We start from the raw sequence: 22,018 nt of genomic DNA, 5'->3' as shown, positions 1-22,018 counted from the left end.
AAGAAGAAGAAGAAGAAGAAGAAGAAGAAGAAGAAGAAGAAGAAGAAGAAGAAGAAGAAGAAGAAGAAGAAGAAGAAGAAGAAGAAGAAGAAGAAAGTTTTTGGTGCATTTGCATTTTGCATTGGGTTGGCGTTCTGGGGGGAATGTTAATTTCTTCCTTTTTTTTTTCTTGGGAGATTGGTCGGTTATTTCTGTATTAAGTAAGATCGGTGTCTTTCTAGAGACTCCTATCAAGGAAACTCGTCGCCCGCATCGCAGCTTTTCCCCAGCAACCCAATTGAACTGGTTGCGAAGCAACGAGAGTTGTGGCACAGTGCACCAATCTGCCTTATGAGTCACGGTAACAGTTCTTAGGTGACCTGACCAAACCCCTTGTACTTGAGCTGACCAAACCCCCTGTTAAGCGAGCTCGCTTAAGCTGACCTGACCAATATTCTAAAAAATAGAGAATTAATTCTAAATCAATTCTAAATTAATTTTATTATAGGTTATATAATCTTACCTAATATATAATTTACTTAGTTTTTAAAGCTTTATTTTAGAACTAATTCTAATTACTTCTTAAATTAATTCTAAACTAATTCTAAACTAATTCTAAACTAATTCTAAATTAGCTTCAAACTAGTTTTAAAATACTTATTAAAATTACTTTAAATATATTAATTTTAAAAGTAATAAAATCTAATAATTAATCTTTATAATTTTATTAAATCGATTTAGAATTTATTATGAAGTGTTTAATTATATTCTTTAAGAATTGTAGGGAGGGTTAAAGTTGACCTGACCAGTCTAAAAAATTTGAGCTCGTGGGAAGTTTTGGTCTGGTCAGGTCAGCTTAAGCGAGCTCGCTTAACAGGGGGTTTGGTCAGCTCAAGTACAAGGGGTTTGGTCAGGTCACCTATATACACGTCACGGTAACTAGTTATCCGTATCCACGTGACTCCGTGTCTCTGGCAGACGCGTCTGCCTAGTCCCAGAGTTGCGGCCATTTAGAGAACCCCACATTCGCTTGATCGCCTGCTTTTATGTACTCCGTACGCACGCAGTCGGAAAGATAACTGTGTTTCTCTCACTCAATCACACACACTCTCTCTAACAACAATATTCAACGCCAACACCCCCGGCATTCAGCAAGATGGCATTCGGAAACGGCAGCACCCTTAGCTCTGCAGCCAAGGGAATGCTAGACAAGGATGTTGTCTTGCCCGGCGGACCCGAAGACACCATCTCAGCGTTGCGCTGGTCGCCCGTGGCCAACCACTTGGCGGCCGCGTCCTGGGATGGCAAAGTCTACGTCTATGATGCTACCAACTCGACCTCGACCGACACCATCAAGGGCGTCGCCGCCATCACTGTCGGTTCCCCCGTCCTCGACTGCGATTTCAGCAAGGTAAGTCCGCGATGAGTCTAATCCCGCAGCTTCCCGATCGATCGAGGACCATGTTCCGATCTCTTTTCTTCTTTCGCCGACGAACAAATACGAACGGTTCCAAATAAATAGGCAAGTTTCCAAGCTAGCTATCCATGCAACAAAAGGGGGCCGTTGGACATTGATTTCTAATCTTTAGGAACAGGACGGAACCGTCGCTGCGGGCGCCGCAGCAGACAAGAAGATACATCTCATGGACCTCAACTCGAGCCAAACCATGACGCTCGAGGCACACACGTCGCCCGTCCGCGCCGTCCGCTTCGTCCAAGTCCCCTCCGCCAACGCCCCCATCATCGCCTCGGGCTCCTGGGACAGGACGGTGCGGTACTGGGACATGCGCCAGCCGCAACCCATTGGCGCTCTCCAGCTGCCCGAGCGCGTCTACTCCATGGACGCCTCCGGCCCGCTGCTTGCCGCCGCCACGGCCGACAACCACATCCACCTTGTCAACCTGCACGGCAACCCGCTCCAGCTGTCCAAGTCGGTCAAGTCGCCCCTCACCCACCAGACGACTTCCGTCTCGGTCAGCGCGGACGGTTCCCGCTGGGCGATCGGCGGTATCGACGGCCGTTCTGCCGCCCAAGTCGTCGATGAGAAGGATAAGAGGTATGTTAAACCCTCCCCCACACCCCGATCAATAATAATATCCCATGAGAAAGTTTTTCCTGGTCGCTGACACACACCCTCTCTCTCTCCTTCCTATCCAGCCTCGACAACCTGCAGTTCAAGTGCCACCGCGAGCCCCACCCCACCAAGAAGGGCCACACGGACGTCTACGCCGTCAACGCGGTCGCCTACTCGCCCGCCCACAAGGACGTGCTCGCCACGGCCGGGTCCGACGGCACCTACTGCGTCTGGGACGTGCGCAAGCGCCAGCGCCTCCGCTCCTTCCCCAAGCTCGCCGGTCCCGTCACGGCCCTCGCCTTCGCCCGCGACGGCATGGCCCTGGCCTACGCCGTCGGCTACGACTGGGCCAGGGGCTACCAGCACAACATCGTCACGGCCGAGCGGAAGGTCGTCCTGCACCGGTTTGCCGAGGCCGTGAAGAAATGAAAAAAAAAAAAAAAAAAGGAATGGAGGAACAAAGACGGGTTGGGAAATTGTATTCTTTTTTGCGGAGGATCATTTGTTGGGAGACAATGACGGGGACCTGAACGGGGCGAAGAGACCATGGAAGGTCATCGTCAACAAATCAATCAATCGCTGCCTGAACCAAAGAGCATAAAATGCTCTAGCGAAGGAGGGATACCATAGGGCCTGTAACTGGACGATGACGGCTTTTTCGTGGTGGGATTTTCGCGGTTTCTATTCTCATTTGTGAGGAAGCCTGGAAGCGTCGCCGGATGTTAGCATTGGGATCTGTCATTGGAGGCACTCTGGGTGTTGACAGCGGGTCAGGAGCAAGATTTCTTCTGTCATTGGGGAAAGTGAAGAAGGGGAATATATCTGGGAGATGAAAGACCGATACGCCCTGGGCAATCGGCATTATGGGATGACGGAGATCATGTTACCTCATTTCTTTGCTTTTGTTTGGAGCGTCATGGAAACCCAGGCAGAGATCAATACATCAGGTTCCCAGTCACTCGTAACACATTTGCACCTTCCAGGAATTCGGCTGTGGACTTGTCGTTAGCTCCGAGCCTTCGAAAGGCGGACGATACACCCCCGGGGGAGGGGGGCGTGTGGTTGGGGTTGGGGTTGGTCAAGTTGTCAGTTAGTGTGCCTGTCACTTCCTGGAATGTTCATGCCATGGCTTCAGAGGAATATGCCATTGCATCCCAATGGTTCATCGTCACTTGCATATCGGACCAGAGCGCGTTTTCTCCCTCAATGCTAATTGAGGCATGACACAAGTGGGACGGAAGAAAAAAAATGAACGAGCAAAAGAACAGGGCCAAGACAAAATATGTTGCGCTATGTTAATGATGATTGCCGAGAGTGATCTGACAACAATTCCATTCCTGTGCCCCGTTTCCCCTTTCCGAAACCCGTCCCTGACGCCTTCGCTTTTGCCCGACCGACAGCCTTCATTACATACGAGAATCAATTCTGAGAGAAAAAGTCCCAGTAACCGATAGACGTCCTTCACAACTAGACTACGATGAGGACCCCGGGTTGAGGTATCCGTCCAGTCCCGTCCAGGCCAATAAATACGTGAAACCCCAGTACTGATCCAGCGGTCGTGAAACGAACAATCGTTCCGTGTGCGTATTTGTGCATGACAGAAAATGAACACATGCTGTCTCCTTCCATTTATTGCCCTGCCCTTCTTTGCAGGAGCGGGAGATAAGGGGAAAATGGAAATAAAAATGTGAAAAGTGACCGTGTCGTCATGACGCAATGCCCACTTGGGTGCCGGCTTCGAACAGGTCAGGAACTAACAGGACAACGCATGGCAAAATAGACTGTGTCCGTTGCCACTGATGTTGCTTCTGTGCCGGTTTTCCATGAGATTAAAAACGATCTATCCCGAAAAGTCCAGTGTGGAGAACACGAAGTGAAGCGGACCACCAGGAGCCCGATGAATAATGAATCCCTCACGTGTCTGGTTTCAGCACTGCTATGAACAGTGAGAAGCGGCTTCTTTGCTGGCTGGCTGCCCATTGGCATGGTCGACAGCCTCCCCATTCAAGAATGGTGGGCTGCTCGATGGGGTGCTTAGTGGGCTGTTAGGGTCCATGGTCAAGTTTGGGGTTGGCGCGGCCGATTGGACATCGACGTGCAACCCAGGTGATGTTGGTGCTGAAGAGGATGGGGTAGGAGTGTTGCTGGCAGCTGCAGATGCGGGGACTTGGGACTCGGCGACCAGACGCTCCATGGCTTCGATCTGCTTGCTGGTGGCCCCAGACTTTCTGAGAGACTGGAGGTGCGATGCCAGCTTGTTGACCAGCACCATCCGGTCTTGGCCCTGGAGTGCCTTGACGAGTTTTTCTTCGGCTCACGTCAGCAGGAGCGCGTCCTAAGCGGTCGGGGGAGAGCTTACGAATCACGTAGTTTCCAAACTGGTCCTTCATCAACTGGAACAGAGGGCTGTTGGGCTCCTCTCCCATCAGCTTGTCCCTGATGGCCCGTTGTTCTTCCGGAGTACCAAGCATTATGCACTTTTCGACCACGTTCGACGCGTTTTTGTGCCTTGAGAGCATCAGGAGCTGGGGCGTGACGACTCCGATCATCTTTGCGCGGTCCTCGGGCCGTCCTTTCTCGAGGACGTGCTGGATGACGTAGTTGCCGTACATATCCGTCACCAACGATTGGGCGCTGTTGTGCAGCTCCACCATCATGGCGGCCTTGTCTGCTTCGGTTCCGTGCTCTAAGATCCTCTGAATGACCCGGCATCCAAATTGGTGAGAAGCGAGCTCGTAGACGCGGCCCTTGAAACCCGTCATTATGAAGTCGATGTGTTCGCGGGGCACCAGAACGATGGCCTGCTGAATCACATGGTTTCCGTGCTGGTCCTTGGCGACTTTGAGAAGGTCCGATTCCAGTTCCTTCACTAGCTCGGTCTGCTGCTCGACCAGTACATGTTCGAGGGCCTGTTTCGTTGTTAGTCCTGGGCATATCAAGCCAAGATGTAGGGAGTTCTCACCTTTTGGACTACACGGCAGGCATACGGCTGCATTGATAGGTCGACTACCTTGCCTTTCATGGCACTAGCCAGGACTTTCTTCTGGACCTGATCTCCATACTCGAACAGCTTCTGCATCACGTAATTACCAAATACGTCTTTCATCAGCTGGATTGCGTTCTTCTCGATCTCCGCGAAGACCTGATCCCTCTCATCGCTATTGGCCGTCTCGAGCTTCTGCTGTATGAAGCGGGATGCTTGTTGATCACCGCTGAACTCGACAATGTGACCCCAAATGTCCTACGAGCTGTTAGTCAATACATGCTGTCCCCGCGTTGATACGCAGGCTGGTGGCAGATAAGATAGATTGTCCTCACTTTGAGCTCCCAGCGTTTTGATTTAGGGCTGTGCTTGAATTCGTGAAGGAGGGCGCTTCGGAAGCTGTTTCCCGGCGCCTGGTCCCTCATTGGACGAGTCGGAATTCCAGGAAGACCAAGGCCGTAGGGCGGAAGAGCAAGGCCGTATGGCCCCCCAATTGTTCTCGGGTCGCCGTACTGTGCGTAGGCGGCCTGGATTGGCGAGAAGTTTTGCTGGTAGAAGAGATTGTTAAAGAAAGACGTTGCCGGCTGCTGAACGAAGGCATCGCCAAGCCCTCGCCGAGCGAGCTCCGCAGGCATCCTCGGGTCCCGCGATGCCGGTCGCGACCATGCATCGCTAGGCTGTGGAGTTGCCGCGAAGCCCCTGGGGCTGTTCAATCCACCACCGGCACGGTAAGCGCTCCCCGCTGGCGAGTTCCGGCCGGTTATGGAGCCTCGCTTATCGAGACCGGAGCCGTTGGCGTACGTGTTTTTCACATAGCCGTTGTCGTACCCGTGCCCGTTCTCCCATGACTGCGAGCCTGGGTTGAACTGGAAGTTCTGGGCACCATTGTCATAGGACAGTGCGTCTTGTAAGCCGTTCGTGGACCCGTTGGGAGCATTATCAAGCGCCATCATCCCCAAAGATTCCACTAACTGGGCATGATTTTGGCGCTCGGCACTCTGATCGAAGCCCATGTTGTGATGTGTTGACAGCGTGGAGCCGGCGAGAGACGGCCGATGAGAATGATACCCAGGAGCCGTGGCTCCGTATATGTCGTTGAGGTTGAAAGCGTTGGTCTGCCCAGGGGCGTCCGAGTCGGCGAGTCCGGATATCGACTTGCGTGAAGGTCCGCTTCCGACTGCGTTTAGGGATGGGTCATGCGCCTGGCGGGGGGCACCTATTGCGCGCGGTGCGAACGTATTGTCGAACTTCCGCTCCATGTTCGTAAAATGTTCTCCGTCTCCCTCTTCCGCGTAGCCTGGGAACCCAAGAGGGTACTTGAAGTTGCCGTTAGAGGAATCCACCGTCGTCGTCGCTGGGGGCTTCGAGCCGACCGGAGCCCTCTGGGCCATGGTCGGCGCGCCCGGGAAGAGTCGCGAGAGACCGCCATTGGTATCGTTGGTGGAGGCCTCGGATTTGCTTCGCGGCGATGTGTTACCCGAGAGGCTGCGTGTTTGTGTGGTATCGGCGGCCGGATTCCAGTAGGCAGACGAGCCCCAGGTGTCAAGGTCGGCCACGGAAGTGAGGGCAGCGGAGCCTAAGCCAACAGTGCCGAACGGGTTCATCGCATCTGTGAAGGTGTTAGTCGGCGGGCCCGCAGCTTGTGGCAGCACCCCACGTGCAGACACACCTCTGGGCGTCGCCACGGGCCGGGTATTGGCAAAGCTTCCAGGAGTGCTGTTGTTCCATGGCCCTGACGGTGGCAAGCCCGAGAAGATTGTGTTTCCTAGCCCTTGTTGTGGGTTGTGGTTCCCGAGCCCTTGCTGCGAGCCGTGACTCCCGTTAGGCATGCCGGTGTAATCGGTAAGCCGACTGCGTCGTGACTATGAGGATAGTTCCAAAAGTCAGTTTGCGGAAATACTTGTTAAAAGGCGTGATGGGTTCGGGGGTGTGCTGGGGGAAGCAATGGACACGACTAATCGTCACGATGTGATTTGGCAAACTGCCTTTCGAAGCAATAACATAGGGGGATGCCTTTCGAAGCGGTGTTCACATACATTAGTCGCCATGGTGCTCGGCGATGCGTCCGTACTGGTATAACTCATCGAGTGGACAAGGGAGATGGGGGAAGGTGGCGGAATGTCGAAAGTGTATGGGAATGGGCACGGAAGCCTGTCCGCCCCAAGGTTATAGTACTCGACGTGGATGCGGCAGAGTCAACCGCGACTCCGCGACCGCGTAACTGGTGGTGTAGTGGAAAGGTCGAGCGGACCGTCGTCTCCTCGAACGGTCAAGTATGGATCTATGGTTGGGTATCGAAGGGCGGATGAAGGAAGACTACGGGCAAGATGGAACGAGGTCAGCGTACAAGAAAGGAAGAGCCAAGCAGCTGAGAAGCGGGTGGGGGGGTTTGTTGGGTGCAGGATTGGTAAGGCTGATGCATCCCACACCCAGCCCAGTAACTAAGGTTGAGGAGGGAAGTGGGGAGGCGGGGGGAGGCGGTAGAGTAGCCTGCTAATCCTCGGACGCTTAACAGGTGCCCGAGGGCTTAAAAAACGTAGCGAGAGGAAGGTAGCGGGCTCGGCGAAGCCAGGCCCCGATAGCGCATCGGTCCTGAGCTTGAGTGCTGCTGGGTGGGTGGTTCGGCGTAGTGGAGGTGCGTTTGGCGGCACCTCATACAGGTCGGGTCAAGTAAGCTATGCATCACTTACTTCTGGGGCGCGCGCCTGGCACCGGTACTGTAGGTAGTAGGCTGGAGCGCGGCCCACCAACCTGCTTCGAACACCAGACACCTCTCCACACTATCGAATCTCGCCAGGATGCGCGCAACAGATCGCGCATTCAGAAGAGAGGGAAGGAGACGAGATATCGTAGGTAGCGGGATCGAGTTGAGTGGCGCTCAGGAATCGGAGAAATAGATGCAGTCGCAAGAGACGGAAGGGAAGGTGAACAATGGACAGGAATCGGCTTGCCCGACGCAAACGTACCTTTTGGGGCGGCGGGTTTTGCTGCCCACCAAGCAGGGCAAGCAGGCCAGCCTCGGCAGGGATGGTTGCCGCGTTGGGTTCGCGACTGGGCGAGCACGCAACAAGGGAGGAAGGAAAGGAAGGAAGGGGGTGAGGCCAAGGTACCCGAGCCTTTCCTTTTTCAGTCCAGGGGACCGGGATGGGTTTAAGATCCAGGGCAGCGACGCAGGGCAGGGTCGGTTGGCGGACCCTTGCAACCCAAAAAAGAAAGTTTTGTGGGGGCTTGAGGAGTCGTCTCAAGTCTGCGGATAGCCCTTTTTTAGGTGGACTCGGTTTGGGTACGGAGTACTTTCTAGAGCAGGGGATCTTCTTTTGAAGTCCGGGGCCGGATGCGGCGTTCCCAGATCTCAGGGCAACCTGAAATCCCGACTAGGCAGGGTAGATAACCACAACCTCAGCCTTGGGGGCGCATTCGCACTGTACAACCGGGTGAACTGCGACCTGCGACAATTGAAGTGGAGATATGCTCACCGCGCAACCGGTTCGATGACGAAACTCCACAAGCTTTGGTGCAGGAAGTGCTGTTGGCTGCTGCGGCGGGACGACGTCGAGAGTAAGCGGTCGCTGTCGGGACAACCGAATCGTATCGTAGCGATGAGGAGAGACGAGAAGACAGGGGGAGAGATTCGTTCCCGGGTCGGTGTGGGTGATCCCAAGCTCTCTTTGTGCGGGGCCGCCTTGCGCAGGAGGTGGTCGCGGCAGCGAAACGAAACGGGGCTTTGCTCGGTGCTGCAGGCCCATCAGTGCTGCGTGGTCAGTGACACAAGCTGGAGCAACATGTTGCAGGGCAACACGGAACCTAGGTAGGTACGGAGTAAGGTAGGTAGGGATGTACAAGTACGGAGTACGAAGCACTGTGTATGTTCGAAGTACGGTACTCAAGCAATCGGCCGTTGGCCCAGTCGCAATTCCGTGTTTTTCGCAATGTCGCAGGACCGATCCGTCAACTAAATCGCTTGATTCCCTCGAATGCCTTGTGCATCTCAGGCCGTGCCGTTCGTTTCTCGTCTCTTGCTTAGGTGCAGTGCACAGGAACCATGCGGCGCTCGCTCGCTGCCGGAGTGTGGGGACAAATCGGGTTGGGAAACTGTTGGTTGGCTCGAGCCTTGCCAGGTAGTTCTTCTCTGATGGTTGGCTGTGCTGAACCTCAAACTTCCCAAGTGGACGAGAGGCCGTGTTCGAGGGTAAGCGAGCGGCGATCCAAGAGGCGCTGGTGCAGGAATGCGTGCCTAGTCCGGTGCTGTGCCGCTGCGTCTCGGCGAGTGTCTGTTAGTAATGTTAACAAGGATGACGATTGACGGGAGGAGAGTTTGAGCTAAACGTACAAGCTAAGCTGTTGCAGAGGGGCAGCACCCAACTCTCACAAGCGCCGCATCCGCCGGCCTTGTTCCTCGTTCTTTTGGGCTGCGCTCGACCCGATCGGGGTCCGATCTGGCGTTGCAAAATCGCCCGCCAACCTGAGGGTTATCAAGGCGACCCCCCGGTAGATAGGACGGGAAACGGCTGAAGAATGAATCAAGCTGTTCTCTGTCGAAGAAAAGGAAGGATTTGCAACGCGAGCCAACGGTTATATGCTTTGTACAACTAGTTACGTACAATTCCGAATTTGTCACTTCGGCCCTCTCCTCCCAACGATGGCGAAGCAAGGCAGGGCTTTAATAATGGGAAAACTCGGCTCCCTCTGGCTTGAGGTCATGGCACCAAGAGGGGGACAAGCTCCGGCCCTTAATCTGTATCATACACAGTGGCCGTTAGACGAGAAGGCGTGGAGGACCACTTGTGTTTCCTGCCGATGGCACACCATGCAGAAAGACACAGGCTCGGTGTCGGCTCACACATTATTCTTCGGAGCACATGTCGGCGGGGCGATATTCAGCGAAGGAGGCAGAATCTGGCGTCAGATGATGCAATAGCCCGGGTCGGGCAACCTCTTGTTCCCCTCCTTCGCCCGGGCTCCGTCGATCCATGGGTGTTACCGCTGGCATGGCAAGCTGAAGGTCAGTTGTACATGTACATTCATACTTGGCACCGCACCGTGTTTGTTTTGGCGTCGTGAGTTGCCTCCGCTCCCCCACAGAAGGCAAGGGACGCAATGCTTTGCTATCGTTCGAACCATTCTTCCCCGCCCACAGAAGAACCCCTGCCCCCCAATAGACCGAAGAAATATCCGTCGTCTTTATCATTATCTATGACAGGCTGGGAACTGCGATCCGGATTAACATAGATGCCTTGAGTGCTCTGCTTCTCGTCCATCTTCGCCCTCACCTGCGTTCAACGGAAGCAGCAAGATCTGAGGCAGACTCCCAAGCAGTCTCCCGTTTTGTGACACCCGGCCGACATCTATGGCGACTGTTACCGTGGTTGCAAGTTTCAGGAAGCAAACGCACTCCATCATTGTACAACACCGTTTGCTCCTTTGAGGTTCCCTTTTTGTCACCTATGTCTTTGGGCTACTTTTTTTTTTCTCTCTCCTCCACCGCCCAACCGCTGGAAACCCCAAACCAGGCGGGGCACATCCTTCCGGTGAGGATGCTGCAAGTATCAGCAGACGCGGCATTGTAGGAGGGTCTTTCCCATCTCGCCCAGCGTGCCTTCCACTGTTAAGAGCTTTATTTTTCGTATGCCACCATGCTTGTTATTGCTGAAATCACTGACCAGCCGGTTGGCTGCAGAGTATAATTATGTTTCAGAGGGCGGATAGAAAACGCGAGGCACCCAGAAAACTGCCAAATTGGAGCTTTACGCCCCCCCCCCCCCCCTTACCGATACGAGCTGTAGGCGCACCAGTTAGGCCGGTGGTAGTTGTGTAGTATGTCCAGTCTGTAACAGGTGAATGGACATATCTTTTCATGTTTTGCTGATATACTACTCGAGCATGTGTCTTCAAGAAACCAGCGTCGCATAGACCGTTTTGGCAGGAGAGCAATGAGGGTTGTCGGGCAGCAGCTTGGCTGTTCGCTTCTGTATCGGCCATGATTGTCCTCTTTACCCGCCTGTTTCCTTTTCCCTAGGTCAAGATAAGAAACAAAATGGTTGGCGAAGGGGAGGACCCAAACGTCTAGTGGTCGCTTGCCACAGGACTTCAATCTGCATTGAGCCACCCGGTAAGATCTCCCCAACGCCTGGTGCGGCTCGCGTCAAGTCCATCTGTGGAACTCCGAAGTCACCGACCTAAGCACCATGTTGCTGCTCCCAAATGCACGTCGAACCTTACAAATCCCGCAGGACGAAAAAAAAAGGCAGTCGTTGGAGCGTCAGAGCAGGAGTGGCGATGTTACAGTATCAAGACATGACGAATGTTTGCTAGCCAAGTGAAGTTGTCTTGACCATTTGCGTCCCGCTAACATTTGGTTACTGCAGTACATTTCGAGGACATGATTCGATAGCGCACGCAGCTGTCAGTATCCCTTATCTTTCTCTTCGAACATACTCGTCAGCAGGGGCATCGGGCGAGCCAGACCGCGAGGCCGCATGTTACCGGCGGCAAGCAACTGATAGGTCCTGAAATGTCCCATTCTGCTATCGCTGGATGCTCGGCAGTTTTGAAGCCGCAGGAAACGGCGTACCACGATAATACCAGTTCGCCGGAACGACCCTCTGAGATTTCGGATCGCATGGCACAGAAACAACCAGCAGCCCAGAGGGCGAAGCCGTTAGGAACAACACTCGTCACAGCAGCGAGCACTACTCCGTACAGGACACGCTGTAGCGTTACATGGCATGCTTGGTCGTTGCCAGGTGCAGAGTGGCTTGTTCGCGAGTGCTTCGCAGGAAAAAAGGCGACCGAAGAAATTCTGGGGAAATTATAAGTAAAAGCGAGCTACACAAACCAGTCTTCTACTCCACCAAAGTCAAGAGTAGGGTAATGAGCGGTGGATGTGCCGTTCATGCTGACCGGACATGGTCTGCGCGGTCTGGCCCAGGCCAGGGCAAGCTCTCTGCCCACACTGCAACCGTCATGAACGCACGGGCCAGCCTTCGATGCCCCTCGGAAAGGATCGATTGGGCGGTTCCCAAATTGAGGCCCGCTTGCATGTGAGGCAGCACAAGATTCGATTGGCCAATGTCTGTTTGGCGGGGCCGGTTCATCCCAATCCAGCGATTTCGCTTGTCGGGGGTAGCGCTTGTGTGCTTCTCCCCTGACGGGGCGGTGGGCGGTACTTGTGTGTGCCAGCCGCCGCCTGCTTCTCGTCTCCTCCTCTTCCCGCTGTCTCGACATCTCGCCGGCGCCACGGCTCAAGGAATTGCATTCGTCGTTCTTTCCGTCACTCCTTCCACCTCCCAATCGTGGGAACCCGTTTAGGTGTCGACTTCACTCTTTCAGTCGATCTCCGTCCCGTCCTTTTCATCGATGCAATTCCCCGTGTTCCGCTCGAAATCAAGTTCAGCGAGTCCCTAGCCCTCGAGCAACAGCCCTTGGGTATGTTAGATTCGTTCTGGGTCTGCAGCTGCCGTGTACCGTTCAAACGGCAAGCCACGACAAGGGATATCAAGAGACTAATGATGGGTCGCCCCGAGTTGCAGCTTCGGAAGTCCGTACACGATCGCTTTGCAACTACAGCTTTACGCAAGGTCAACACTCTTTTGCAGCAGCAGCAGCAACAACAACAACAATCATCGAACAATCAAAAGAAACCGTCATTCGTTACACAACATGGACTCAGTCAAGAGACTCATCGCTCGAGGCGGCGAGGAAAAGGATAATAGCCTGGTCATCAATCTCCTGATTGCCCTTCTCGTCCTACTCTTCGCCGGTCTCGTCGCCTTTGCGCTCCTTGTCCTGCTGCGGAGGAGGCGCAGGCAAAAGCAAATGATGGACGAAAAGCTACCTCAGTACGAAGACGTCAAGAGGACGGGCAATCACCGGCGACTCACCATCCAAACGGGCAATGGCAATGGTCGGTCGAGCGTTATCGTCGTCGAAAACCACGGCCAGCCAATGCTGGCGAACCCGCGCTCTCCCCCTTACTCTCCCGACAATGTTCCCGAGATCCACATCACGTTCCCCGACGAGCAAGACGAGCAGGGTCGTCCCAAGAGCGGCCGGGTGGTTGTCGTCAGGGTGGGCGATACCAGCGTCGGTCTTGAACCTCTGCACGACGAGCAGCTCCCCGCCTACGAGAAGGAGAGCAAGACACAGTTCTACTCCATCGACATGGACAAGATCGGCGGCCTGAAGGAGAAGGAATTTCACTGAGCCGCGACACAAGCCAGGCGCTCAGGAAAGCTGCTAGCCGAAACGAACGATTATATTTTCCTTCTTTTTTTGTTTCCATCAGCCACTGACCTGGCGATCTCTTATGATCTGATGGGCGTGTGGAGTTGCGATGACGATCAGGGAACGAAGACAGATACCACCATACACTCGCCGGCCACTTCCTCTTTAGCTTCTATCTTGGGAGTGTTCGCGGGGGCCCCATTTCCGGCATCTCAGGATAGTGTAGACAGGGCACGGTATCTTTGGGAAGCTGGTTGGAAGACGGGAGGATCTGGTTGCACCAACTTGGCGCTACGGTGCCGCGATAACCCGGCTCCCCAACTTGTTTGACCGTGGACGTGTGGGTGAAACAAATCAGGAAGGGGAGGCCGGGGCAATTCACGCGTCGTGAGCGCGACCGAACACGATTCTGATACTGGTTAGTGGACAGCGCGTTGAGCGGACGTGGAGTATACTTCCAGGAACATATTTCTGTATTGTATAATTCTTATTCTACGCCTGCCGTCAGGTAGGCCTTTTCGTTCCTCATCTACCTTTTTTGAGGGGCCGAGCCTGCCGCAGTTAACTTTCTTTGCTTCCTTGGTCCGGTAAAAAAAACATGGGATGAGGTGTTCAAACGCTTCGGAGCCTCAGGGGCGACGCTTCTCTACGGTGTTCTTGAGTGTTTGCCATAAATACTCGGGTTGTTCTCGGTGAAAGTCGACCAACAATGAGTCCATCGCTGCCTTGGTTTGCCCACATTTTTCTTTGGCTTCTCAGACGGCGTTCTCAAAGCTAACCCTATTTCGCCCAAACTTCACAGAGTTTGAACAGATCAGTCAACTGTGGATTCTTGTTCCCAGACTTCTCGTCTTCAGGTCGTCGTTGCTCGTTGCGGCGTGATTGTCATTCAGGGTTAGGGTTGCAATATACGGAGTAGCAAGTATGGAGTGCCAGATCTCGTTCAAATTGACGGTGGGGATACCTTCCCATCTCAAACTGGAGCTCCAATTCCCGACCTCTCCAAACCTTACAGCGCTCGAAATGGCGCATAGCCCCTTCTTCTACTCCGTGTAGCTCGACCCGAGACAACTGACGAGTCCTGATCCAATGGCAGCCTGGATTCGTCCCTGAGAAGTTGGCCCTCTCCCATTCACTCCGACTCCTATTCTTGCCTTCCTTTCATGATCTTTTTATTTTAATTTTTGTTCTCTCCTTGCTGGCTCCTTCGTCTTCCGCAGGTGCTTGATACCCCCCATTTTGCCTATCCTCCTTTGCCACACTGTCGGCGAAAAAAGGAAAAAAAGAGGAGGAAGAAGCAACGCTAGCCCAAGATAAACCGATACAATGCCACCACCGAAGCCTAATCCCAACAAGGCGCCGTCGCCGCCGCCCGACTACAAGACCATCGCCGCAAAATGGGCCGCCGCGGAGCGCGCCAAGAAAGCTGCCGATGCCGCTCGCAAGAAGGAGCCGGGCGCGATGGATGCACAGAAGGAGGAGGAGGAACGGAGGCAAAAGCAGGCCCAGATCGCCGAGAGCGAACGGCGCCGCGCCCGTCTCGAGGCCGCACGCAAGAAGGCCTACCAGTCCCGCTGGGCGTGGACCGCCGCCTTTTGGGCGTGGCTGCTGTGCATGCACGCAGTCGGCATCGCCTACTTCACCAGCGGCTTCCTGCTGACGCGGCTGGTGCTGGAGGAGAAGTCGGCCTGCGATGCGCCTCCCCCCGTCGGCGGCCCCGGGGAATCCGCGCCATCGTCGTTGCTGCCGCCGTGGAAGGGCATGGGGACGGTGGACGGCGGGTGTTGGCATCCAAAGACGTTTGAGCGCGCCGTCGTGGTGGTGATCGACGCGCTGCGGTACGACTTCGCCGTGCCCGTTGGCGACGGCGAGGCGTTTCACGACGCGTTCCCCTTCTTGTGGGAGACGGCGGTCCGAGAGCCGAACAAGGCTTTCTTACGGCCCTTCGTCGCCGACCCGCCCACCTCGACACTGCAGCGGCTGAAGGGCCTCACAACGGGGACGCTCCCAACGTTTGTGGACATCGGGAGCAGCTTCTCAGGCACGGCGGTCGAGGAGGACAACTTGCTGATGCAGTTCAAGGATGCCGGGAAGAGGATTGTGCATCTGGGGGACGACACGTGGGAGTCGCTGTTTCCGGGATACTTTGAGGGGAACCTGAGCCGGCCGTACGACAGCTTTAACGTCTGGGACCTGCACACGGTTGATAACGGGGTGATCGAGCACATCTTCCCGTTGATGGAGAAGAGGAATGACTGGGATGTCCTCATCGGCCACTGCCTGGGGGTCGACCACGCCGGCCATCGTTATGGACCAAACCATCCGGAGATGACCAAGAAACTGCGTCAAATGGACGGTTTCATCCGGGACCTGGCGGCGACCATGGACGACAAGACCGTCCTGATCGTGATGGGAGACCACGGAATGGATAGCAAGGGCGATCACGGCGGGGAGAGCGAAGACGAGGTCGAGGCTGCCTTGTGGATGTACTCCCCCAAGGGCATCTTCGGCAGGACGAAGCCGGAATACGCAACGCCCCCGACTACCGCCAAGAGCCGCCCCGTCAACCAGATCGACCTTGTCCCGACCCTTGCGCTGCTGATGGGCATACCTATCCCCTTCAACAACCTGGGAAGACCAATTGAGGAGGCTTTTGCTGGTGTTTCCGGCAACACCTGGGCCAACCTAGCCGCTGCAGAAAGGGTCACTTCGGCTGGTATCAAGCGATACCAGACCTCCTATTTTTCCGCTCGGGGAATCGAGCAGCCGTCCGGAGCCGGATCTCCTAACGAGCTCTGGGAAAAGGCCGAAGCTGCCGTTTCCAAGGCCAAGAAGAACCGAGACTGGGCCGCTATTTACTCGGCTTTCGCTGCGTACCAAGAAGAGAACTTGCGGAAATGCAAGGCCTTATGGGCTAGGTTCGACATCAAGAACATGGTCTTTGGCATTGCCATCATGGTCCTCGGGGTCCTCGCGCTTCTCGTGTACATCTCCAACGGGGGAGACGACGATGCCATTGACGACGAGGAGTTGGATCTCGCCGAGAAGAGCCTGGAGCTCCGGGGCGTGAAGCCTGACGAAACGGCAACTCCCGACGACCCCCTCGAGAAGCGCTTGGTCTCAGCGGCCCTCTTTGGCGCTGCTCCCGGTTTCATCGGTGGCGTTATCTCCTCCTTTGTTTCCGGGGCGGGGGACTGGTATCGTGGGGCCGGCATCGCAGCTCTCACGAGCATCGCTGCGGTCCTGGTGTCCATGTATGAGGCCCAGGAGACTCTCTTCAAAATTCTACCTAGTACACTCTGGGGTTGGATGGCGGTCATCTTCACCGTCAGTCAGTCCGTCGGCTTCGCGTCTAATTCCTATACGATCTGGGAGGATTCCATCCTGCTATTCTTTATTGCAACATTCAGCTTCGCAAGCGCTCTGTCTGCCCTCCGAATCCCTTCCCGCGCGGACCGCTACCTGGCCATCTACCATTCTGTCGTCTTCGCCCTGCTCGGCCGCGTCGCATCTTTCTCCAAGCTCTGCCGAGAGGAGCAGATGCCTTACTGCGCCTCAACTTACTATGCCTCGGCAACATCATCCACCTCTGCCCCGTGGCAACTCATCATCCCTTTCCTTGTTTCCGCGATCCTCCCTTCCATCATTAAGGCCTACCTGCAGCCAACCAGGTCTTACGAGGGACTCGCCCAAACCTGGATCAGCTATGTCTTCCGCGCCGGACTTTTCGTAGCCGCCCTCTACTGGCTCCTCGATGCGGCCGACAACGGCAACTGGATCCCGGGGCTGCCCGATAAACTGCTGAAAAACATCAGCGTCTACACGGCCCAGACGGTCCTCGGCTTCGCCCTCGTCGCCGGCACGACCGCCTTCACCTGGGCGCCCCCCTGTGTCTCTATCGTCACGTCCGCCTCACCCACCGAACCGACCCGCGCGCAGATTGCCATCTTGGGCTACGCCAACGCCCACGGCGCGCGCTATCTCCTCCTCCCGCTCAACCTCCTGGTCGCCTGCATCCTCCTCTCCAAGCCCATGGGTGGCGGCGCACTGGGTCTCCTGGCCTGGCAGGTCCTCGCTCTCCTCGAGATCCTCGACCTCAACAATCTGACCACCTCCCCGATCGGGCCGGTCATGCTCGCCATCCTGGGCACTTTCCACTTCTTCAAGACGGGCCACCAGGCCGTGCTGAGCTCCATCCAGTGGGACGCCGCCTTCATCCCGCTCTTCACCATCCGCTACCCCTGGAGCCCCGTCGTCGTGGCCCTCAACACGTTCGCGGGGCAGATCCTCGCCACCGCGGCCGTGCCCCTGCTCGTGCTCTGGAAGGCTGGGCCCAAGCGCAAAGGCGTGCTGGAGGCCGTCAGCCGCCGCGCGCTCGGCGTGTTCGTGGCCTACTTTGCCGTCGAGAGCCTTTGCACCATGGCCTGGGCGGGCTACTTGCGCCGGCATCTGATGCTCTACCGCGTGTTTAGCCCGCGCTTCATGACTGCGGCCGTCGTGTTGCTGGTGGTGGACGTGGTGGGCATTCTGGTGTCGTTGCCCGGCGTGAGGGTGAACACCATGGCGATCGGGGAGGTCTTTGGGTGGGCCGAGTAGAGCGGGCATTGGACTCCCTCCGGGTCGAGTAAAAGAAATGGATCGGTCCACGGATGGGGAGTTTGGGTGATTTGTCCCGGATAATGTGTATAATTTGTGTACGAGTAAGTGGTGCGCGAATTGGACTATAAAGCACATCCGGTATAGATAGAAGTTCTGTGGTAGTACACTGCATAATACAGAGTAATCCGTGGTCGAATCGCGGTCATCGCGTGGGCCAAAAAAACGATTAATCTCACCAGCAGAGAGTTGGTCTCTTCTTTCTTCTCGTCCCTTTCTCCCCACCCATATCCCCCCTCCCGTTTTCTCGGAGATTTACAGCGGCAGCCAAGTATGAAGAAGATCGCTTTGTCCCATCCGTACAGGCCCCGGAACTTAATGCGTGTTCTTCATGTATGTCGAGGTTCGCCTATATCAAGTGCCGGCGGACAGTCGTTGCTTGGCCTTCTCGGCATGTAAAGGGACAGGATAGCGCAGATACACAAGACAATGATCACGTCAAGTGTCACTCCGTGAAGCAAGCATTTGGGGCAGCCATGTTTTCTATTATGCGGCATGGTCCTGTGTATCGCCCCACGTCAGTCTGGACAACTTCACACGCGCGCTGCTTGGTGAAGGCAGACCGCTATCTGGCTGAGAACACGTCTCTTGTTGAAGAGTGGTTCGCAGCCCGTGCCAACCATCCCGAAGCCAATACCCCACATCAAACACCGGAACCGATGAATAATCCCATTTTCATCCCTCCTAACCGCAAACGCCGAGTTGAATATGGCGACCGCCCTCCCGATTATGCTAAATGCTGTTGAATCCATCCGGATTTTCCTCTTGCCCACGAACGCCGAGTTGAGAATGGCTCGATTGGGGTATCATCTATCGTCACCCATTTTATAACACCGCTAGAAGACCCCCAAAAATGCTGAATGATGTTGAAAAAAATCCGGGAAAGCATCGGACACCATCAATGGATGATGCCTGGTGAGCTTTGTCAAGGCGTTTAGGCCTTGGTGTACTGCTCACGGAAGTACTTGGCAGCGTTGACCATGTGGGTGAGGGCACCCTTGACCTCATCCCACTTACGAGTCTTGAGACCGCAGTCGGGGTTGATCCAGAGCTGCTCAGGACGGACTGATTACTGTTAGCGATACTCACTTGCTGTCGACTAGACACTTGGAACTTACGGTACTGGAGCATCTCCTGGATGCGCTGCTTGAACTCAGCCTCGGGCGGAACACGAGGGCTGTGGATGTCGTAAACGCCAGGGCCGATGTGGCGGGGATAGGCTTCATCAATGAAGACCTTAAGAAGCTTGGCGTCCGACTTGGAGTTCTCGATGGAGAGGACATCGGCATCTAGCGCGGCGATGGCGTGGAAGAAGTCCTGGAACTCCGAGTAGCAGAAGTGGGAGTGGATCTGAGTCGAGTCCTCAACGCCGGCAGTGGCCAGCTTGAAACTGTTGACCGCCCACTTCAGGTAGGCGTCACGCTCAGCACCCTTCCGAAGAGGGAGACCCTCACGGAGAGCAGGCTCGTCGACCTGGATGACGAAGATGCCGTTCTTCTCAAGGTCGATGACCTCGTCACGCAGAGCCAGAGCGAGCTGCTGGCACTGGACAGATTGATGGACGTCGACACGAGGGAAGGACCACCGCAGGCAGGTAACCGGGCCGGTAAGCATGCCCTTCATGGGCTTCTTGGAGACGGAGGCGGCATACTTGCTCTCCTTGACGGTCATGGGACCAGGGCGGGAGATGTCACCCACAATGATGGGAGGACGGACGCAGCGAGAGCCGTAGGACTGGACCCAACCGTGGGTGGTGAAGACATAGCCCTGAAGGCGCTCACCGAAGTACTGAACCATGTCGTTACGTTCAGGCTCACCGTGAACGTAGACATCCAGGCCGAGCTCGTCCTGGATCTGAATGGCGAGGTCGATCTCCTTCTTGATGAAGTCATCATACTCCTGCTCGCTGATCTCTCCCTTGGTGAACTTGTTCCGTTGGACACGGATCTCGCTGGTCTGGGGGAAAGAACCAATCGTGGTAGTAGGGAAGAGTGGAAGGCTGAGGTGCTTCTTCTGCTGAGCGTAGCGGACGTCGAAAGGAGACTTGCGCTTGTGCATCTCCTCGGTAACCTGTTCCTGGCGCTCCTTGACCTTGGGGTCGTTGGTGCGGGTCGAGTCGGCACGCGACTTCAAAGCAGCAGCGTTGGCATCGAGCTCAGCACGAACGGACTCAGGGTCCGTCACGGCCTTGGCCAGAATAGCAACCTCCCTGACCTTCTCGGTGGCGAAAGAAAACCACTCGTACACATCAGCGGGAAGCTTCTTCTCGCTGGCGAGAGTGTGGGGAGTGTGCAGAAGGGAGCTCGATGTGGCAACAATGACACGCTCGGGGCCGAGGGCCTTGATGGCGGTCTGGAGAATGTCAATGGACTTCTTGAAGTCGTTCTTCCAGATGTTCCGGCCGTCAACGACACCGGCAGCTGTCCTTCGCGTTAGCATACGTCCGACACAAGTTGTGGGAAGAAGTCCACTGACAAAGAATCTGGTTGGGGCCGAGCTGCTTGATGACAGGCTCGAGCTGCTCGGGGTTGCGCACAAGGTCGACGTGGATACCATGGACCTTGGCAAAGGCAGGGAAAATGTCGAAGTTGTGGACAATGTCACCAAAGTAGGTGGCCACAACGATCGAAGGAATAGCGCTGCCCTCCGCGGCGAAGGCCTCATAAGCGGGCTTGAAAGCGTTCTTGACCTCGGGGCGGAGATCAAAGACGAGAACAGGCTCATCAATTTGGACGCTCTCGGCACCAGCAGCCTTGAGAGCCTTCAAGAGCTCGATGTAGACAGGCACGAGCTTGTCAATGAGCGTAATGGGGTCGACGGAGGAGCCGCGGTCCGCCTTGCCGAGAGCGAGGAAAGAGACGGGGCCGACGAGCACGGGGCGCGTCTGGAAGCCAGCCTCCTTGGCCTCGAGGAACTCCCGAACGGGCTTGGGGTCCTTGGCGAGGGAGAAGGTCTGGTTGTCCTGGAGAGTGGGCTTGACATAGTGATAGTTCGAGTCGAACCACTTGACCATCTCGAGAGCGGGGACGTCAACGTCACCCTTCTGGTGGCCACGGCCCATGGCAAAGTACTCATCGAGCGGGGACAGCTTCTGCTTAGTGTAGCGTTCGGGGACAGCCTGAGGAGGAGAGTCAATCGATCAGTCGTCCTCCAGGACCGAGTGTTAAAGTGAACTCACATTGAAGAGCTGGATGTGGTCGAGGACATGGTCGTAGAAGGCAAAGTCATTGGAGGGGATGATGTCGACGCCAGCATCCTTCTGGATCTTCCAGTGGGCGAGACGGAGCCTCTTGCCCTCAGCGAGGAGATCCTCCTGGGAGATCTTGTCGGCCCAGTAAGCCTCGTTCGCCTTCTTGAGGTCCCGAAGGACACCCATGCGACTAGAAAGACACTGTTAGGGATTGAATCAGGACGTTATGGGCTCAATTGGACGTACGGGAAACCCAGGACCGATGACTGAACCATCTTGATGTGGGGGGTTGGTCTTCTGGGTATCGATGTTATGATACGGAGTAGCAGAATGAAAAAGGACCTCTTCCTGGGCCTGCCTCAAGCTCAGAATAAGAGAATGAGGATTGTGGAAGATGGCGGGGATGGGTAAAGAGGGAAGAAAGAGGAGGGAGGAAGGAACGAGCTGGAGTGCAGGAGGGGGAGAATTTGACCTTTGTTCAGAGCGGGCGGCAGGGAGCTGGTCCGTGGGGCCGCAATCGGTGGGGTCCCCACTGCTTCTCGGAGCCCGACCGCCTTAACAAATGTCTCGATGAGCCCATCTTGTCGAGACCGGAACGGAAGGTGGGGTAATAAGCAAATTCAATGCCTAAATTTTGCTCGGTCTGTTGCAGAGCCTGCCAGGCTTGTCCATGTTAAGCTCTGTGAACTACGTCTTGTCACTCCTTACTATGACTTTGTCTCGATCCATCTCGGATTGCCTCGCTCGGGGTGCCCTCCTTGTTCTGTCAACGCTATCGTTGGCGAGAATGGTGTGACCGATACCCTCCGACTTCGACCGGGGTTTTCCTGCATCGCGTAGAAGAAGGCAACTCCATTGACCGGGCTCCAATGACTGCTCTGCTGCAGGCGGGGTCCCTTTGATGCAACATGGC

The 22,018-nt window shown here is 55.5% G+C and overlaps 5 protein-coding genes across 5 annotated transcripts; 3 read left to right on the top strand and 2 right to left on the bottom strand.

Moving 5' to 3' along the window:
- The first annotated feature begins 1,047 nt into the window (after positions 1 to 1,047).
- P884DRAFT_2631 (WD40-repeat-containing domain protein) lies at positions 1,048 to 2,571 on the top strand. Its single transcript, XM_069441729.1, has 3 exons — positions 1,048 to 1,390; positions 1,575 to 2,035; positions 2,137 to 2,571. The coding sequence occupies exons 1-3, from the start codon at positions 1,136 to 1,138 to the stop codon at positions 2,480 to 2,482; spliced, it is 1,062 nt and encodes a 353-aa protein (XP_069301493.1). The 5' UTR covers positions 1,048 to 1,135; the 3' UTR covers positions 2,483 to 2,571.
- A 1,418-nt stretch (positions 2,572 to 3,989) lies between these two features.
- Positions 3,990 to 7,084, bottom strand: P884DRAFT_273840 (armadillo-type protein; the record flags this gene model as incomplete). Its single annotated transcript, XM_069442636.1, has 6 exons — positions 3,990 to 4,360; positions 4,413 to 4,962; positions 5,016 to 5,294; positions 5,372 to 6,645; positions 6,706 to 6,898; positions 7,073 to 7,084. The coding sequence occupies 6 exons, from the start codon at positions 7,082 to 7,084 to the stop codon at positions 3,990 to 3,992; spliced, it is 2,679 nt and encodes an 892-aa protein (XP_069301492.1).
- A 5,367-nt stretch (positions 7,085 to 12,451) lies between these two features.
- P884DRAFT_2549 (uncharacterized protein) lies at positions 12,452 to 13,658 on the top strand. The gene is made up of 2 exons (XM_069440934.1): positions 12,452 to 12,481; positions 12,566 to 13,658. Exon 2 carries the CDS (start codon positions 12,696 to 12,698, stop codon positions 13,236 to 13,238), a length of 543 nt encoding a protein of 180 aa, XP_069301491.1. The 5' UTR covers positions 12,452 to 12,481; positions 12,566 to 12,695; the 3' UTR covers positions 13,239 to 13,658.
- A 630-nt stretch (positions 13,659 to 14,288) lies between these two features.
- P884DRAFT_253145 (uncharacterized protein) lies at positions 14,289 to 18,045 on the top strand. Its single transcript, XM_069440769.1, has one exon. The coding sequence runs from the start codon at positions 14,586 to 14,588 to the stop codon at positions 17,853 to 17,855; it is 3,270 nt and encodes a 1,089-aa protein (XP_069301490.1). The 5' UTR covers positions 14,289 to 14,585; the 3' UTR covers positions 17,856 to 18,045.
- Positions 18,046 to 18,849: 804 nt separating this feature from the next.
- On the bottom strand, positions 18,850 to 21,380 carry P884DRAFT_189757 (cobalamin-independent synthase; the record flags this gene model as incomplete). The annotated part of the gene is made up of 5 exons (XM_069437461.1): positions 18,850 to 18,980; positions 19,034 to 20,335; positions 20,391 to 21,033; positions 21,094 to 21,295; positions 21,352 to 21,380. 5 exons carry the CDS (start codon positions 21,378 to 21,380, stop codon positions 18,850 to 18,852), a joined length of 2,307 nt encoding a protein of 768 aa, XP_069301489.1.
- Between the last annotated feature and the right edge of the window lie 638 nt (positions 21,381 to 22,018).

The sequence above is a fragment of the Thermothelomyces heterothallicus genome, assembly GCF_042370625.1.
Source record: "Thermothelomyces heterothallicus CBS 202.75 unplaced genomic scaffold P884_scaffold_1, whole genome shotgun sequence".
In the NCBI taxonomy this organism is placed as follows: Eukaryota; Fungi; Ascomycota; class Sordariomycetes; order Sordariales; family Chaetomiaceae; genus Thermothelomyces; species Thermothelomyces heterothallicus.
The sequence above is the reverse complement of the archived record's forward strand: the minus strand, read 5'-3'. Positions and strand labels throughout refer to the sequence as shown.